This window comes from Maniola jurtina, chromosome 3, assembly GCF_905333055.1.
Source record: "Maniola jurtina chromosome 3, ilManJurt1.1, whole genome shotgun sequence".
NCBI classification, from domain to species: domain Eukaryota; kingdom Metazoa; phylum Arthropoda; class Insecta; order Lepidoptera; family Nymphalidae; genus Maniola; species Maniola jurtina.
The window spans coordinates 14,274,304-14,294,497 of NC_060031.1; the positions used below are offsets into that span (position 1 = coordinate 14,274,304).

General features: G+C 37.9%; 3 protein-coding genes across 4 annotated transcripts; 1 reads left to right on the forward strand and 2 right to left on the reverse strand.

Annotated features, from left to right (window-relative positions):
- Window positions 1-2,051: 2,051 nt before the first annotated feature.
- Window positions 2,052-3,882, reverse strand: LOC123879712 (YEATS domain-containing protein 4). The gene is made up of 4 exons (XM_045927610.1): window positions 3,712-3,882; window positions 3,347-3,628; window positions 2,777-2,963; window positions 2,052-2,237 (listed from the first exon to the last, which is right to left on the reverse strand). The coding sequence occupies exons 1-4, from the start codon at window positions 3,757-3,759 to the stop codon at window positions 2,065-2,067; spliced, it is 690 nt and encodes a 229-aa protein (XP_045783566.1). The 5' UTR covers window positions 3,760-3,882; the 3' UTR covers window positions 2,052-2,064.
- A 371-nt stretch (window positions 3,883-4,253) lies between these two features.
- On the reverse strand, window positions 4,254-9,823 carry LOC123879700. 2 transcript variants are annotated; one of them, XM_045927600.1, is made up of 8 exons: window positions 9,526-9,661; window positions 8,645-8,693; window positions 7,922-8,076; window positions 7,186-7,399; window positions 5,832-5,949; window positions 5,543-5,610; window positions 5,293-5,436; window positions 4,254-5,071 (listed from the first exon to the last, which is right to left on the reverse strand). In XM_045927600.1, the coding sequence occupies exons 2-8, from the start codon at window positions 8,645-8,647 to the stop codon at window positions 4,541-4,543; spliced, it is 1,233 nt and encodes a 410-aa protein (XP_045783556.1). In that variant the 5' UTR covers window positions 8,648-8,693; window positions 9,526-9,661; the 3' UTR covers window positions 4,254-4,540. The 2 variants fall into 2 exon arrangements, with proteins under 2 accessions (XP_045783556.1, XP_045783547.1); XM_045927591.1 differs by lacking the exon at window positions 8,645-8,693 and having other exon boundaries at window positions 9,526-9,823.
- Window positions 9,824-11,177: 1,354 nt separating this feature from the next.
- Window positions 11,178-19,126, forward strand: LOC123881250 (uncharacterized protein F54F2.9). The gene is made up of 8 exons (XM_045929966.1): window positions 11,178-11,319; window positions 12,141-12,289; window positions 13,702-13,873; window positions 14,974-15,200; window positions 15,624-15,795; window positions 16,377-16,607; window positions 17,604-17,753; window positions 18,541-19,126. The coding sequence occupies exons 1-8, from the start codon at window positions 11,188-11,190 to the stop codon at window positions 18,670-18,672; spliced, it is 1,365 nt and encodes a 454-aa protein (XP_045785922.1). The 5' UTR covers window positions 11,178-11,187; the 3' UTR covers window positions 18,673-19,126.
- Window positions 19,127-20,194: the final 1,068 nt, after the last annotated feature.

A 20,194-nucleotide genomic window follows, 5' to 3' on the forward strand; every position in this document is an offset into this window, starting at 1 on the left:
CCAGTGAGCTGTCACGCCCGCGGAGAGCGCAGGAGCTCGCAGCACCGTGCGCGGCGAGAGCGCAGCGAAGCGCCACCGCACCAGCGAGCTGTCACGCCCGCGGAGGGCACAGGAGCTCGCAGCGGCGTGCGCGGCGAGAGCGTAGCGAAGCGCCACCGCACCAGTGAGCTGTCACGCCCGCGGAGAGCGCAGGAGCTCGCAGCGGCGTGCGCGGCGAGAGCGCAGCGAAGCGCCACCGCACCAGCGAGCTGTCACGCCCGCGGAGAGCACAGGAGCTCGCAGCGGCATGCGCGGCGAGAGCGTAGCGAAGCGCCACCGCACCAGCGAGCTGTCACGCCCGCGGAGAGCACAGGAGCTCGCAGCGGCATGCGCGGCGAGAGCGCAGCGAAGCGCCACCGCACCAGCGAGCTGTCACGCCCGCGGAGAGCACAGGAGCTCGCAGCGGCGTGCGCAGCACAGTGCCACATCTCCAGCGAGCCTCACACGGCACACCCGTGTGAAACGCCAAAGCTCGCAGCCAGTATTGCGCCAGAAATTTCGAGAAAAGAAACATAAAATCAATGCGAGCACATTGTTCAAATGTAAGCAGCACCTGGTTGGTTTAGTATGTCTGTTTTTAATACAACAGATCTAACTATTCATAGAAAATGATTTCTAATGTACTTTCGGGAAGTTCAACGTCGTAAAATAATTTCATTCTACCTCTTGGCTGTCAATGGCACGTTATATGCAAAATGCGGTAGTTTGAGTACACTGAAAATGGTTATCAATCGATTCAGATAAATTACGTAAGTGATATCGTTGATTCACTGTCAAGCAAAATATCTACAGGTACCCTCGGTAAAACTACAGTGCAAATAACACCGACTTTCTTCTATCTTGCAGCAAAAATTGTTTAACAAAACAATCATCTACATTATGATTACTCTTTTTAAAAATAAAATTTACAAATGAAAATTGACCATTCGATTTAACTTTTATGGTTACAATTTTGGCTCCTCGTACTGGAAGTATTTTGCTAATTATGTGAGCAACAAAGATGACGACTTGAAACATCGATCACAACTCGACCTACGGGAGCGTATATTACAAGAACGTAACCGATGGTAATGAGTCTTATGACAATGTCGATTGGGACCTAGTTCACGAAAATTCCCTGTCCCTATAAGTAATCATGGCGCGTCATGGCGTTCGACTTCTCAAAAAAACTTTGCGAATGTGATCTCAATCTCAACGCTAGCTAACCCGAGACGGGTTTCGCGAACTGTGGCAAACCTGGCCACGTGAGCCATCCTTGGATCGGTCTTTCGATCAATAACGTGATCTATTTCGTGGCAATATTAAAAGAAAACACACAGGGTACTTACGTAACACGTAGAACCAAAACACGAAAATGAACATAAAAAATTCTAAAATGTGGGTAGACCTGTTCCCTTTTGATATTCTTTATGTGAGCGTTTTCTTCTAGCAGTTCTTTATCCCACTTCTGATTTTAGGAACCAGAAGCGGAAATAAATAAAAAAACAATTCAAAACAATCGAACCTCATTTTTATTCCACAAAGGAATTACCAAAAACAAAGAAAAAGGATCAGTCCAACCTCATTTTATAAAGCACACGAAATAATCACAATTCTACACAAAATTAATTACAAAAATAACCCAAAAACAGATAAATATAGCTCACGTGACCTGATAAGCCCTAAAACACTGTCAGATTACACTTTTCACGTGTTGCACTGTCGAACGCCACGCCGTCAATGAGCGCGCGGCAGAAATCAACCGGCTTTTTATAGCCGACCTGATAAAAAATGGTGGTCACCCTCCAAGAATATTTAATATAATATTTGTAAAATACAAATACTTAAGTTTTTATACAATTCAATAATGGAGAAAAAACATTTTATATGTATAAATTTTGTGTCTATAAATACTTTCCTTGCTAACCATACTTTTCAAATGACAGTTGACAGTTAGAGGAAATACGGCTTTCCTATTGTTACATCGGACTTTCATAAAAGACTTTTTATAAAAGACCAAAATTATCACATTTTTATGCATAAAGTCTATAAAGCTGACAAAATTCCAGGGTTGTTCTGCAGTTTCGCGATCTCCTCTTTGAACTTTGTTATAGTATCCTTTGCGAGCTGCAATTTCTCCTTGAGCTCAGATATTTCATTTCGTACCTTCGCTTGAGCTGATATTATCTTTTCCAATGTCTTTTCTTTTTTTTCTTCAACTGTAAAATACATCCATCCCTAATATTATAAATGCGAAATTATGCCTGTCTGTCTGCTAAGTTTTTAGGGCCCATGCGTTGAACCGATTTTGATGATATTTAGTACAGAGGTAGCTTATATCCTGGGGGTGGACATACTACTTTTTGTTCCAGAAAAGTAGTATGTTCAGCAGAGTTTTCAAGAAATTCTTAAAAACCTAAAAATGGGTACAGTTGTGGACATCATCTATTCGGTACAGAGTACAGATTACAGAGATAGCTTACATCCTGGCTACCTTTGAAATGAAATGAAATTTATTTATTTGCTGAATATCAGTTGGTGAGTTCCAAATAACTAAGTAGCGACCTTCATATTCTACTTCATAAGCATACAAATATTTAATACTCATCAGGAATAATCTGTACAAATAATCCTGATGAGACCAAAAAGTGAATTAATGTCTACTTATTACACGGGGAAAAAAAGCTCGAGGGCAGGAGTTGGCCAGCGGGCCGTAGTTTGCCTATCACTGGTCTAGCTGAATGAAAAGTACACTCACAGTTAGTGTCATGAGTCCACTGTCCGTTAGTAATAGGCTTCACACTGCTCAGTAGGTGCTGCATCAGCTGTGTAGGCTCCTGGAACACTATCTCTTCATAGGATTCACTGACAAGAGCTCGGCCAACGGGTGGTGTGCCCTCACTGACTGGTGACTGGAATAACTTGAGAATGTGGTACAGGGTTACCTGTGGAGAATGTGTGTGTTTTGTATTTTAAACCTTTATTTTTATTGGGTTAGGTTCCTTGTATTAAAACCATTGAAGGTGTACAGTCACAAACTTTGTGACATTTATCAAACTATTTTTTTATGATATGTTATGAATATTGTAATAATAAAACGAGAACAAATAACAACACTTGCACAACAAAAATGCTTTATGAATTTGTCTTTCAATTCCACAGCAACAAAGTCTAATATTGTACAAATCATCATTTTAATATTACTGAATTTGATAAACTTTAGGTAAGTAATTTTCTCATAGTTAAGGAAAGTAGATTAGTTCAGGCTGTATAAAAAAATTGTATAAGTTCTGTTATACATTTTACTTATCCAAATATGATCACTTACTGGTCTCTCGTTGGGGTCATGAAAGTAAATCTTAATAACGATCTCGAATTCGCCCCACCCTGTCTCCGTAAGCTCATACGGCGGCTTCGTCACTATCCTATTAGGATTCGCGTAACTCTCATGCAGTTTGAAGTGTATTTTCTTTATATATGCCGACATGTCTTCGTTAGCATACGGTTTCACATACACAGTCCATTGGTGAGTATGACCGTCTTCCTCGCGTTTCTTGCCAAAATAACGCGCTACATTGCCGTAAACTATCGGCTTTACTATCATTAGTCCCTAAAATACATATATTAAGTCATTGATTACTAGAAATAGCCAATCTTTAGACTACCATTCACTGGAAATATTAGCATGTTTACCTTAATTCTACCGCCTGAGTCCGGACCAAAATCAGTCGGTAAACTCATAATTATATCGGCACGATGCGTGTCCACCGCTGCAATTATATAAGTTGCGCCAGAAGAGCAATATTTAATAGTTTTCTCTTAGTAAACAAAGATCTAACCTCTCAAGAAAACAATGAAAGGTAACTGTCAAATATAATCCATAAATTATAGAAGAAAGTGACAGCAAGTTTTTTTAAAGATAGGGATGTACCAATGTTGGAAAATCGGTATCGGTTTGTATACAGATGGCTTCGATTAGGTATAATATAATAAGCAGATGGAAATCAGATACAAAATTATAGGATATTAAACACATGACAAAATAAAAATAATTAAATTGTTTATAGAACATTCTAAATGCCGATTTTTTAACATTATTTTTGTTGTTACGAGAAACTGTTATTTTTTCTTACGTATACAAATTCTCAACAGGAATATGCGGATACTCAGTTAGTAGGTACTTTTGAATAATAAAGAAGGAAAAAACAAATAATTTTTAAATAAAACATACAACAGTGGCATAAATTGACTTTTATTATAATAAAAGAGAGCAAGTGAACAATGGTCCAACAAACTCGTTTCCTTAAATCTAAGTAATATAATTGAATAACATTTAACTAACTACCTACTTCGCGATCATTCGCGAGGTGAGCATGTAATATACAATCACAACATTGACTTAGGTGATCATCACATGACATTAATTATTGCTGGGGGATTTTCAGATTAGGCCGATAAGTCACAGTTAGAAACATCTATTGCGAAATGTTCACGGTTAGACTCAGTTCATAATTTGGCATTGCTAAAACTTATGATCCATATTGGCGGGTTCCCCATCGGCTAGTAAGGGATCATTTTCCTCTTCCAATCTAGACGATCTCGAGCTGTGTCTCGACGCTGACACACGTTGCGTGAAATTCAGTAAATTAGGTACCAGAGCTCCACTCGGTGTAGCTGGGGCTGATCTTGTTAACAATTTTCTTGTGCCTGGAGGAATTTTAGTTAGTGGGATATATAAGCTCGATTTTCTTGTTTTTTGTGTTTTTCTGAACAAATCGTGTCGCCTTTGACACCTTTCATCGATTTGTCTTCGAAGGGTTGATTCCCTGGATTGTGTTGGACTAGTTGGTTGTGGGGGTGATTCACATCCTCCTGGCGTATCAGGGGAGGTGAGGAAGAGATGACGCAAGTATGCAGCACGTTCACAGTAAGAGTCATCAGCGTTTGGAGAAGTGCGACGTGGCGGCGGTGAAGAGCCGAGACGTGGTTTGCAACCTCCATCGCAATAGAGATCACAATCGATGAGCTCCAAGTCTAAGTCATAGTTCGGGTCCTGTGAAGAAATAATAATTAATCATAGTTTAAAAAAAAAGCGGAATGGACAGTGAATGTGTATTTATTTAATTTTCGTTGGTAGTTAATAGATAGATATAGGTACAGTATAAGGATATTGAATTAACACTTATTTAAGAAACAATAAGTCATGAAATTAGTTTGTTGGCTTAGCTATAATGTTAGGATTTGTTAAGATATACATATGGTTAAGAATCTTACCGGCGACGTAATAAGACTTTCTTGGAAAGTCTGGTCGCGCCGCGTGTTCCGTGGTTCTGTGAGCGAAGAAAGCGAACGCAAAATAGAACGGCCGCACCCGTAGTTGCTGGCGCAGGAATACGGGGGCGGTATAACAGAATTGGCCTGGAAAAATAGAAATTAGACAGATTTTAGTTTTTACACTCACTCCTTTATTTGGACATTCTCAATCATTATGAATGCTGTATTGCGAATATAAGAAATAGCTCACCTCATTGGCTGCATTGCATATGAAACTAGAATTAAGAGAATCTGCAGTACTCGTTGCCGAGAGCGAACCTATAAACAGTATAATACATTATTGTTATCATCAAAGGATGGAATTGTACCTACATATATTTAAAAACTGGAGAGTCAAAGAAGGTCATTTGTATTAGATGTTTACAGTGCCAGTGGTAGATGCTTTTGACGATTCAAAAGAACTTGTAAAAGTCTAATTGAATAAAAATATTTTGAATTTGAATTTGAATTTGAATATCAACGAATGAACAGATACGCACCTGGAGCACGTATGACATAGTTCCTAAAATAATGCACCATAAGGTAGCTCCCTCCAGCTTTACCATCTCCTTCTCCACACGTGATAACGAGTGGGTAGAGGTCTGGTTTCGATGTGACCTGAAAACAATAAAATAAATTAAAAGTTTTAGTTAGCAAATTATTGCAGCGCGTTTAAAAGTTTAAACAAAGTAAATTTAGTTTTCGGCAGGTATTAGCTTTAAGTTGTAGATTACATCGTAGATCGTAATTAGCAAAAGATTAAAAGAGAATTGATTTGAGCTATTTTAAATTTTAACGTACGCACTTCTATTAAAAACTTTATTGAATCTGGTATCTAGACCCTAGATATCTAAATACATATGACTGATTGATTGACTGATCTATCGACATACAGCTCAAACTAAGTAGCTGGATGTATCGGGCTAAAATTCGGCATGTAGGTAGATAAATAATATATTCTTAATTAACATTCTAAAGAAGCACAAAACATGCATTCATTCGTTAAACAACTATTACACCATCATAATAAATCATTATAGAGTCCTTCTCAAAATTAGGATTCTGACTCAAACGAACACCCATGTGATATGGGGATAAGGGATATAATTATGGGGTTAAAGGATATGGGGTGGACGTAATCGCTCGATCGCGATCGCCCTAATTTGACCTAAATTCGACCCAGTCCTAATTAAGTCCAGTGACTTAATTAAGTTACAGCCAATCAGTGTGGTGTGTGGTATAATCGTTGTTTTGTTGTAACTAACAGCCTAGAAGATTTTATTCCCCCTGACATTGAACTTTAACATTTATAATTCGATAAACGTGACAATTCCGATTTTTATTTTTTTAGCTTTTTTTAAAATTTTCTTTTTATAACGACCATCTCATTTGATTTGGTGTGTTTGTGGCTGTATGGTTTATGAGTTTAGTTTTTATTGTTTCCTCGCAAATGGGAGTAAAACACCATTCAAGTCGGCTGAAATAGCAATAACCGACCGCGTTTATCATAAACGAACTTGGCTGGTGCCTCGCCCTTTTAAAATCACTCGAGAAGTCCTCGGCTTCGTTTTGGCCGTCCAATATTACCCGACCAGTGATCGCTTTATTTCAGGCCTGGACTGTGATGTACTGTTACCATAATCAATTTTCATATTTTTTGTCACAATAAATTATCTTCATACAATTTTTTGAAAGTTTTAAGATGTAAGATGGTATACCTGTCCCTTACCTACCCCATGTCTGTTCCAAGGTCACAATTCAATGTTAGGGAGGGAAGGTACAAACAATAATGAAGATAATAAAGTAACAGCTAATTAAAAATACTATAAAATAAGTTCGCAACAAGAATATCACTTCAGAATATGGTGGCGGCGCCTGGTGTATAGACCCGCATCGGCTATACCGGGGAGGTGGGTATACTGAGCCAGCTGAGTCTTGGTCTGATCTGTTCCGCGGTATGCAGCAGGCGAAGGAACACATGTAGATGCCGCTTGGACGTCGATACACAAGGCACCATATACAGCATATCAATATCCCGGCTAGTGTCCCCAAGAGAAACAGCACCGGCCTATGGAAATGAAACGTTATATTTAGGCTTCATTGAGGAACACTGTGTTGCTTGGAGATACACACAGTTACTATATGTAAGAAAATGTTAGGTATTTCATGGCAAACCCCTCTTTTTATTAGGGACTAGGAAGCTATAATGTCCAGTAGTTTTGAAATGCGACTTACGTCACTTATTAAAATTGTACGTTGGGTGTTGAGTGTCTATACCAGAAATCTTTCCGCAAGTCCCAGCAATATCAGTATAAAATTTCTACTCAATTGGATAAACCACGTGCCAACGCATTCTTATCAAATAGACAGACAGGCAAGCATTTTTTTTATGAATATGTACTTAATATGAGTTTAAGACTAAACATGTGGCTCTAGTATGCGTGAGCAGCTACCAGACAACCGAACCAAGGCATAGGTTTCCTCGTTTCTTGTAGAGGCTTTTTAATCTCTTACTTCAAAAATTGGTAAGAATTTATCTAGCCTTTATAACAGTATTAGGTGATATTAGAAATCAAATAAGTGAACTTACCATTGCGAGTACCAGGAGCTTGAGAAAACGTCTTTCAAAGGATCTCCAGGCACAAAGAGAGGGTTTTCAGAGGAAGGCGCGCAGCATTCGTCTTCGCAACAGAGCCAAAGTGGGGGACACACTCGGCCATCTGGACATGGAGTTTCGGCTGCGCACTGGATTACAAAACATTTTAATAACTACCCACATATTAATAAATAACGAGAGCAAAGTTCTGTGATGGGCATATACAGCTAAACGATGCCCATACTTAGGTATCACTTTCATCTGTAAATATACCATTTCATTGAGACAGCTCATGAGGTAGCAGCAGGGTGATGAAAGTTGATGGTAAAATGGAGGGAATTTATCGTCAGTCGTCACTGTCATCCTCTTGCAACCGGCATTTTATCCCACGAGCCATCTCAGTGAAGCAATACATCTATATAATTGTCAATATGATTCAAGATTATAGCTGCTGTAATATTGTATCGGATAGATTAATGAGTAGATAAATCTACATAAATATAGGTATGTTAATTAACAGAAAAACGGGTGCGGTTTTTACAGATATAGACTTTCGATAAAGTGAATAATTTTAGTAATCAATTAAATAAAGTTAACAAAACGAAAGAACACAATATTTCATTATATTTACTACATATTTTACAGGTCTATAATTCTAATATGCAATTTAATAATGAGATCAAAAGCAAAGTTAAATGCATGCATAACCAAAAATACCATTTTGTCCAATTGATCACGCAGGAAAATGTCCGAAAGAGTCGAAAACCTGGTAGAAGAACAATAACTTGAAAAAAAGAAATTACAGTTTCTACAGCTAGATATAAAGAGTGATATTTAAAGACCAATAATAACAATGATTTGACAATGATGATTAAAGTAAACCATGATATTATGTCATTAAATATATTATTATCTAAGAACGAACCTAAATACAATTTTTTACAAAATAAAAATGATTTATTATACAAGTTCGTATTTATAAAAAAAAGTTTTATTAATTACGTTATCAAAATCAAGTATTTTTGGCTTTATTTACGTTTTAATTAAAGTTAGACTTTACTTAGGTTCTGCTTGCTTTATTTGACATTTCTTTGAAAATCTAATTACTTAGGTATCATTTTGTTTTTTTTTGTAAAAAATTGCATTTGGTCAGGTAATTATAATAACGATGCATATTACGCGGGAAACTTTCATTCTGTGAGCGTGTATAAATCATACAGCGCATGCTCGAATACCGATCGATAGCCCTGTCAAGCCCAGACCTAACTATTTTTGGACTTTCCTCTTTAAGATATCCTTTAAAACAATAGTAATTAGGCATTTAGATATACCTACTGGCTACGTAAATATATTATAGTAAAACGTTTATAACTGAAAGAGTTGAAAGAAAGTGACATGGTATTAAACATTTTGGGAATAAAAATTACCAATTTTTACTCAATGTACCTAGAATCTAGATGAGAATTGAAAGTGAATGCCAAGGTATTTCATATGCCTGATAATTATTAATATTATGATCTAAAACGCAGTAAGTATGCATAAGAGCTAAAAGTTTAAACATGAATCACGTGCACGACAAAAAACTAATAACACTGTACCGGCTTGCTTAGCGTGACTCCCAATGTTGAGACACCGATGTAAAAAGAAATCATGGTGAACACCAACAAATGTTTTGGGCACGACATGGGGAATATGGAAAACTATTTGAATATTGAATCAGTACTTCCCAGTATTTGGCAGCAATAAACGGGATTTACTTTAACGATATCATCCCGTACGTGTCCTCCCCTTTCAGGACCGCGTGAAACTGAATTTTCTTGTAGATTCACATGTCTGAAACGGCCACTTATTAGAGAGCTCCCCCGCTCCTTACACCCCTACAACCCCTCGCCGGGCGCGAAAGCCTTCTGAAAATAGCCTGAGCTCTACTTATATTGGTTGTTTGTAGAATATTGTGTCAAGCCTGTTTTTAATTGGACTATGTAAAAATTGGTTTTCCCTGATGGCTAGATAATGAAGTAAGTAAAAAATTTCAAATATAACAAGCTGCTTTATCTTCAAATTGATTAGCGTTTTGGTTGAATTAATAGAGTTGAAAATATGAAATTAATTTTATATATAGTCCAGGTGAAAACTATGCTCGTAATATTGTTACACTTTCAGTACAACATTATATTGTGAAGAAAGCTATATAGTACCAACGGTGAACCCATTTCAAAAAAATTAGTACCTACTCAAGTAGAATCCAAAACATTGTCTTGGGTCCCATTCAACTAAATATTCATGTTAATATTGAAGTTTTGTCAAATTGCAGTGATACAGCAGCGTCAAAGAAATAATTCGCTTTCGATGTGTTGACCTACATTTTCAGCGTTCAAGGTTGATTTTACACGAGCATACGTAAGCAAGAAAAACTTCTGCCAAGAAAAATTTGGGATACCTACTTAGTATTTATTTGCGTAAGCTATCGTAAGTCGATGGCGTCAAGTTGTCTGCCTAGCAAAATAAGCTCGTAGCAACAAAAATTTTGACGCTATGCCAATTGCTAAGCAAAACCCTCGCAAAACCGTTACGTTTTGTGCCACAGTTCAAAGTAGACGTAATAAAATAGAATATGTACTTATATTACTTACTATATATACTTACTAGCTGACGCCCGCGACTTCGTTCGCGTGGATTTAGATTTTTCCAAATCCCGTGGGAACTCTTTGATTTTCCGGGATAAAAAGTAGCCTATGTGCTAATCCAGGATAATATCTATTTCCATTCCGAATTTCAGCCAAATCCGTCCAGTGGTTTTTGCGTGAAGGAGTAACAAACATACACACACACACACACTCACACACACACACACACACACACACAAACTTTCGCCTTTATAATATTAGTGTGATATGTATAATAGGAATCCAGTCACTTTTAACAATTTTTGTTTTTCAAGCAAGCGGATGTTTAATAACAAAACAAAAGATGTTTTTGCGCAATTTTTGCGGATCACAAATGCAGGTAGTTTTTAAAAAGAGAACGTCTAATTTCTCCGTTAACCATAGACTAAAGATGTTGCTAACCGATTTTCATAACGTGCCGATTTCTTCATCACTAAGGCAAAGGGCATGCGCTGACTTTGACAGTTGTTATCATATGTTGTCACTCAATGTCAAAATCAGTTGATTGTCAAATCGTCACCGTTTGCGTGTAATATCTTATTTTATAAAATTAATAAAAATTTGAAAACATTTATGTATTAATTAGTACTTAAAATGCGGTGCGTTATATTTTTGCTTTGCGCTACAATTTTGAGTGTGGCGGCTTGGGACGACGACGATTTAGAAGTGTTTGACGCGGTAGATGAAGTAAACCAGAATTTCTATGAATTGTTAGGAGTTACGCAGGTATGAGGGATTATTTTTGATAATAATCGATTATTTTTGCTATTTCATGTGATAATCTTGGAGTTAAAACCTTACTTTAGTAGGAAAAGTTTTGAATTAGTAGGGTTAACTATATTTTAAAAGTGCACTGTTTTGACATCACGATGTCTCAAAAATACTTGGAATTTAATATAGCACAAGTCCCGTTTAACTGCAATACATTTCTAACCGTTCAATGCTATATTTAATTAATAAATCGTCTAGATTTAATTAATGTTTGATTACTTACTATTTTTACATGGCTTTTTCCTTACATCACCTTTAAGTATATTCTATATGTATGTCTTAATCCATACTGTTGGTGTAGTGCATAACTAATTAGGCTCCTGCGGTAGTGGCGCAGTGCGGGAGAGGTGACTGTTGTCACAAGTTGACAAATCGCTGAAGTATGTGATTTGGAGTCGTTATCACACCTTCCACCGCTCCACCACTGCAGGAATCTCCTCACTTATGATTTTTATATTATTATCAGTGTGAATGTGTGTCTGACTGTCTGCTACCCTTTCACAGCCAATCTGCTTAGCCAATTTTGATGAAATTTGGTAAAGACATAGAAAATTAAAAAGTTGCCATGGGATTATTAAAAACGTAATGCATGTATACAAAGTTACAGGCATCATCTAGTAAAAAAATTTGCTTACTATTGTAAATTGAACTTTTGAAAAGAGCAACCACCAAGTTTTTGCTGCTTCCAGGAAAAAACTTGGTGGTTGCTGGAAAAAAAGCATTTGTAAATAAATAAGCTCATTTAAATAAATAATCTTACTGAAATCTGCTTTTAGGATGCCTCACCATCAGAAATAAAGTCTGCCTTCAAGAAACTGACACTGAAGCTACACCCAGACAAAAATGACGCCCCCGATGCAGACGTGCAGTTTAGGAACCTGGTATCTGTCCACAACATATTGAAAGATCCAGGGAAAAGAGAAAAGTGAGTTTTTTGAACAAATTTTTACTGTTTCTTTTTAGGTTTAAAAAAAAAAATTGTTACATAAGTAATTATTTTATTAATAAATCCAATCGTTTACTAAGTTACATTGTCATGATTTTTAACAAGAACTTATTGTCAAGAAATGCCTTTCTTCTTCTGTCTTCCTAGGTTTTCTGCACTGAGACATAGCTGTAAGTTATGCATCTTCAAAAACTGTATGGTCCTTAAGGACAAATAACAATTGCTAAATAACTTATCAACAGATCACATACACATTGCTTATTTATTAATTTAAGCCCATCAACCATGACACTTATTGCAGTTATACTATTAAAAAGTCGATACAGGTAGAAATGCATTGCTGGCAAATGCAAATGCAACTACTGACACATTATATTGATACAGCCTCGTGTTGAAAATACGTATATATAATATACATATTGATATAAAAAGTCGCAGTGTGAGATGGCCCGTAGTAACTGTTTGTTCAGCTGTATCAACAGTTAACACCAACTACTACATATTGAGTAAACATGGATAAATCCAAAATTGGGCCATGTTAGGAAGAGTTGTGAATGCCTAATGGTTAGAAAGGCCACCTCCTATTTAAGAGGTCGAGGTTTGATCCCAGGCATGCACCTACAACTCATCGAAGCTATATGATTAAATATCACTTCCTTTAATGGTGAAGAAAAACCTAGTGAGGGGAGAAAAATCTCTTGCATGGCTGATAGGTCTCCATGTTTTTAAAATGTGTGAAGTCTGCCAGTATGGTAGACTATAATGTCAAATCGTTCTAATTCTGAGAGGAAACTCGTTCTCAGTAGTGTGCAGTTGATTCAAAATTCAAAAATTCAAAATTCAAAATGTTTTTATTCAATTGAGCCTCAATAGCTCAACCGGTAAAGGAGTGGACTGAAAACCGAAAGGTCGACGGTTCAAACCCCGCCCGTTGCACTATGGTCGTACCTACTCCTAGCACAAGCCTGACGCTTAGTTGAGAGGAAAGGGGAATAATAGTCATTTAACATGGCTAATATTCTTTTTTTATACTTAAAAAAAATTTAACTTTTATAAGTGCTTTTGAATCGTCAAAATAATCTACCACTGGTTCGGAATGCCTTTCCTACTGAGAAGAACTCAATCAATCAATCAATTTATTGCTTTGGTTTATATACATTGGTCTTAATCTAAGCTTATAATAAGTACAACCAAATTTAACCTTACGGCATGCAATATTTACACAATTACAGTAATCAAATAGAATAAAGTGAAATATAATGTCTAATAATAAAAATTAATCCTGATGATGATGATGAGGAATAGCTTCTTACATTAAAAATTGAAACATATGAACTAATAAATAGTAGGTACAGCCATCAGTTCACATTTTTAGATTTCTTTTGATAAAGGTACAATGAAGTGCTCAAGAATGGTCTTCCAAACTGGCGGTCTGCGGTGTACTACTACCGCCACGTGCGGAAGATGGGTCTGGCTGAAGGATCCATCATTCTGTTCATCATCATCACATTCGGACAGTATGCGGTCGGATGGGCGGCGTACGCGGAAAAAAGATATACTGCTGTAAGTTGAACCGAGTATGGACAGTGGACACATATCGCCTCTTCTATATACTAGCTGATGCCCGCAGCTTCGCCCGCGTGGATTGGTCAGATCCCCTGCAGCATCAGGATTGAGGAGTTGGACTCCAAATTTTTTATGAAACAATGTCGCAAAGTTCCTCTATCGATTAAAAAAGAAATGACGCAAATCGGTTCGGAAATCTCGGAGATTTCGGTGTACATAGGTAGAAAAACAGAACTCCCTTTTTGAAAGTCGGTTAAAAAAGTAGCCTATGTTACTCCCTGGTCAATTCTCTACTTGTCTGTGAAAATCCAGTCAAAATCGGTTCAGCCGTTCCCAAGATTAGCCTTTTCAAACAGACAGACAGACAGACAGACAGACAGACAAAAATTTTAAAAAAGTGTGATTCAGTTATAGTTTCGTTCAAATAACCATATGACCTTAATATGCGGTAGTTATTTCGAAATTACAGACAGACACTCCAATTTTATTTATTAGTATAGATATATACTATACTAATAAATAAAATTGGAGTGTCTGTCTGTAATTTCGAAATAACTACCTCATATTAAGCTCATATGTTTATTTGAACGATACCATAACTGAATCACACGTTTTTAAAATTTTTGTCTGTCTGTCTGTCTGTCTGTCTGTTTGAACGGGCTTATCTTCGGAACGGCTGAACCGATTTAGGCGGGATTTTCACAGACAAGTAGAGGATTGACCAGGGAGTAACATATGCCTAGTAGAAACCTAAATCCACGCGGGCGAAGCTGCGGGCATCAGCTAGTTAAAAATAAATTAAGTGCCAACAATGGTGATTCCCAGGTCTGAAGGTTCTCAAAGAATGCGGATCGCACGCATCCGTTCCGATAATGCATGCACCTTTAAGTAAATATAAAGTAAACATGACCTTTTGTTAACGGACACTACTTTAATTGTAGCTATTATGAGATCCACACTATGCACTGATGTTCTGGATCTCTAGATTGTTTAGGCATTTTGTTAGGATAGTAATTGTATTCCTTTACTTAACGAAATTGGTTATAGTATATACATATTATATTTATTTTATTTGTATCATTCTTATTATTCAACAGGAACAAATATTAAATAGTAGAGGGAAAAAGCATTTCAAGAAATCTGGTTTCGACACTGGCTTAGCAGAAATACTGGATCAACTACCTAAACCTAGCATAAAAGACACACTGCCCTTCCAAATACCTCGCGCGATATGGTGGTCTATAACTGGCATTCCACTCGCTCTTATGGAGCTAAAGAGGAGAAGGAAAGAGATGCAGGAAGAAGAGAAAAGAATGAAGAAAAAGTAAGTAATAGTTATTCTATGTTGGTGTGTAATATATTTTGTGTTTTGAGGGAGATTGAAATATTATAGACTTAAATTTGTAATAAAAAAGCGGTCACGTGCGAGTCAGACTCGCACACGAAGGGTTCTGTACAAGAAATACCACTTTTTAATTTTCACATCCAATTTAAGGCAAGAAATGGGGTTTGTTCCTGATACGAAATGCTAAAATGTGGGATGCTTTTCCGGCGTTCATTTTTTGTTTTTCTTGACAATAGTGAATGAGTATCTTCAAGGTAATGTACAAGAGTGCTCTTTCCTGTACCTCAGAATTGCTTTCCATCAATCTTTCTAGCTAGTCTAGATGTCTTATGTCTACTCTGACATCTGTGCGTGGTTGTCCTCCTTAAACTGACAGTTAAACCAGCGGGATCTCTGTGTTAGGGAGGAAGAGGACAAGGCGCGTGCTGAGCGCGAGGCGGCCTTGGCGGCTGAGTACAAGCTGGCGGGTGCGGCGCGGCGACGGCGCGCCTTCCTGCCGCCCGAGCGGGAGTGTCTGCTCGACCCCGCCGCCGAGCCGGACGACGTAGCGCCCGCTGTGCAGCCAGTCAAACCCGTGAGTAGACGAAATAAGGTCTCTGCGCAGGTACATCGACGTAACTTATAAAAGATTTTTACCCAAATGATATTCTAGTGAAAGTTGCTTTTCGAAGTAGGTTATAGCAGTCAGTCAAATTATCATCAACTAAAATAAGGAAACAAATAAAATAAGAAAGGAGGCACCACGCTGGCCAAGGGGTATGGGTTTAATAAAAACTACCATACCCCATCTAGGTTAGCCCGCTTCCATCTTAGACTACATCATCACTTACCACCAGGTGAGATTACAGTCAACTTAACTTGTATCAGAATAAATTAATAAAAAAGTGCGGATTGGCAGACCTTTGAGAAAAGTATGGAGAAATCTCAGGCATGTAGATGTCCTAAATTTAAAAATGTTCATTCATCATTAAAACAAGTGGTATTTGATTGTTTCAAACGCACATTACTCCGAAATGTTAGAAGTATGTTCCCGAGTTTAAATCCCGAGCCTCCCATAGGAGGCTGAAGTCTTATCCACTAGGTTATCGTCGCTGAAATATTTTTTGCATTTACGAAAATCACTTATTAAAAGGTTTTTAAATGTTTCTCCAACAGGCCCCTCCAGTGATAACAGGCGGTCTATGGACAGACGACGACTTGGCGGAGCTAGTCCGTCTTGTCAAGAAGTACCCGCCAGGCGCGGCCGAACGCTGGGAACGAATAGCGGAGGCCATGTACCGTAGCGTGCCGGAGGTCACTCATATGGCGGCCAAATTGAAAGAGAACTGTTACAAGATACCCGGACAAGACACTGTTGAGGAAGCCCCGCCTGAACCACCCAAAAAGGTAAGCAAGAATAGGGATCAAGAATAGAGGACTGCATTTCTCATCATGTATAATCTAAATACCTTCTAGGTAAGATTGAATAGGTATCTTCTAAACAAGGTCCAACCTAGACCTCCTCATCGGTTTTAATTAAGCATGATTGTCGTCAAGCGCAAGCCTATCTTGCAATTAAAAAAGGGATCTAAAAAGATTTTCAAAGATTGAACCCAAAAAAGATAGCTAAAGAATCAAAAGATAGCTGAGTTGAAAGATTACGTCAAAAATAGGTAAGGAAATATAAGCATCAAAAGTTTCGCTTTACTCTTCACCTGGGGCACCAGTAGTTTTTCAGAAAAATGGCAGCAGACAAATACACAAGCAAACATGCACAACCTCTGTGTTCAATAACCGTTTCCGTTTCGTCACAATTTTTCGGATTTTATAAGGATCATTTATGACCAAAAGTTGTGACTTAAATGTGACCAATAAAAACGTGTCTAGTTCTTGTTTCTTAAGCTTGTTTCATATTCTGTATCTCCACTAGACCTTATCATATTTGAGTAGGTATAGGTAGCTTTAGTAGCTATAATCTCTTGTACTATGATCGTAGAAAGAACTGCGTTTAAACGCGTTACGATTGCAGCGACGTTCGTTATAACATGTTACTGTGAAACGCTGTATGTAGTGGAACATTTATAACGTTGTCTGTACCCATTTTTTTATACTCTTTATTTTAAGGAGTTTTTTTCCATTTTTTTTTTTATTCACTATAGGCAAGCGCTTGACCACAATCACAACCTGATGGAAAGTGATGATGTGGTCTAAGATGGGACGCGCTTACCTAGAAGGTGCCTATTCACTCTTGTTTTAAAGATACCCGGATTGTAATATGTCACTCCATAAGGCCACATTATAAAACCACTTACTTGCGAAGGCCTTCTTGTACAGCCGTAACAGAGCCGTAGCCTCATCCGACAGAAGTTGGGACCTATTGTGAATAGTGTGGTTGTGGTGCAGGTAAAGACGCGCAAGGCGGAGGAGAGCCACGGCGGCAACTGGTCGCAGGCGCAGCAGCGCGCGCTGGAGACGGCGCTGGCGCAGCATCCCAAGGGCGGCGCGGGGGACCGCTGGCAGAAGATCGCCTCTCAAGTGCCCGGGAAGACCAAAGTATGTACTACCACTTTTATAAGTAGCATCGGCAAATATCGATATCTAGTAGTAGTAGTAGTAGAGTATCCAGGAGTAATACTAGAGGTTTGAACTGTATGTGTATCAGACTATCAAGCATCCTTTTATATTAAGTAAACCTTTGAATTTATAGAGATCTCCAAAATGCAGGGCTTTATAATTTTCGGCCATTAGTTAGGGTTTTATTCGTTTCAATAAAATCGACGAAACAGTGAAAGTGATATCAAAGTAGCACGTTTCGCTCGGCTGAGTTTTCTTTGGTCATCTTTTGTACTTCGTCATGTAACTTTCAATGGTTGATTGATAAATTGGCTTGATAAAGTTGTGAAACAGTTTATTATGGAATAGTATGTTTCAATGACTTCATCGTAACATCGTAAATCTTAAATATCTTTTAAGCATGTTTTGTCCGTTTTAATTAGGTATCTGGTTTTTCAAGTAATTGTAGTTTCTAATGTTTTGTGTGTTTCGTGCGCAATGCGTCTCGTGCGCCACCTCTTGTATGTTGATGATATGTCAGAAACCTTCAAGTGGCACCAACAACTGTACAAAGTTGCAACTCGATTGAGTGACAGATGTACGAAGTGCGAGTGCACGGATAATGAACAAAAAAGAAAGAAATAAAGAATGGGAAACGTTTATTTCTTAAATTAGGCCACACATCACATGTTATAACTAAGATTTAGTTATTAAAAAAAAACACACCTATTTTAATTTTTCATCATCATCATCTTTACTTTAATTTTTAATATGGATTATTTCACAGGAGGAGTGCATGCAAAGGTGCAAGTATTTGTCCGAGTCGCTGCGAAAACAGAAGCAGAAAGAAGAAGAGGAACAGAGAGAGCAGGAGCTGCAGAGAGAGAGCACGGAAGCCGTCAGTGAAAGTGATAATTAAAATAAATGTCTCGGAATCCCTACAGTTCGTCACGAAAATTGGAATTGTTCTGCCTGTATTTGTAGATAAGAAGTTTTTATAATTAGTCTAAACTAAAATAACGCGTCCCACTTCATAATTTTGTTGATAGATGTGTAAATTGCGGTAGTGGGGCGCGTCATTTCAATGTAGACAAACTATACCATAGGTCTAGACATACGGCCGAAAAAAAAACCAGACTTGGAGTAGCTAAATCCGCAAGCTGTCCGTTCAGCGTGCCCGAAATTTGATATATTTTTCATTCCTGTGTAAATAATATCATTTGTCTGTCCAAATACGAAAACTCGATCTTCTCTGTCGAAATGTGTTAGTTCACTGACGCGTAGCGATTGAAATTTGTAATTACGTATAGTATGCGACAGGTTAAGACGGCAACCGGGGTGGGGACTCCCCCTACACCCGCACAGCCCCGCGGGTGACGTACGTATCTCATACTGTCGCGTACTATACGGTAGCCGGTAGGATACATTGACCTTTAGAAAGAGATTTCGGCTTCGTAGAGCGTTATCTCTGTCACTCATACCTAAGTGACGTTTTGTCGGTCTCAACGACATAGACAACGCTCTACGCAACCGCTATCTCTTCTAAAGGTCGATTTACAATATTTGCTACCGGGTAACAGGAGTTTCCTGCTAGCTGCTTCCTAGAGGAAGGGTGAGATGACGCGAGAGCTCAGTGATTCGTCAACTTGTGACTACTATCACCCTCTCGCACCGCTCCACTACCGCAGGATCCTACTCACTACTCAGTTATGCGCTATACGCCGCGTGACGTCATCGTAGGTAGGAAAAGATCAGCACGGTTGGTCTTCATGCTGTTCATTAAACATGTGGCATTTAGCTATTCCAAATCCGTGAATACAATGTTATTGGTCCTGCGAAGCGATTCGCTAACACTGGATGATAGCCACCGAGGTCACTTGTCATTTATTTTTAATCCATTGAAGGTTTTCTACGAAAAATTCTTTTAATACCACTTGGTGAAGCAGCGATGCAGACCCAATCAATGTCAAATGAGCCCGGTGGCTATCGTTCAATGTTGGACACTGAGCGAATCAACCCGCTAGTCGGTTGTACAAAACTTAAACAACTCAGTTAAAATCATGCAGTAATTTTCGTTTGAGAACATTTGGAAAGGGATTATTTAGTTTAAATTTTGTGTATAACTGAATAGGAACTAATATTTTCAGTGATCGGAATAGGTAGAGTGTAAGATACTTCTTCTAAATTCCATCTATTCCGATTAATGATTAAATTATGTATATACATATTATAGGAAATTATACTTTGGAATTGTATGGTATATACCAACGACTTAAAGTTTAGAAGTTGACTTTTTATACAATTTTTTTATCAAACGAATCTTATTAAAAAGTTAATTATTTGTTTCCTGTAAAAAAATCCCTCCTATTTGTTATTTTTTTTTTTTTCATTTTAAGTGTCCATATTGAATTTTCCAGTGTTGTGTTATGTATAGATTTTTT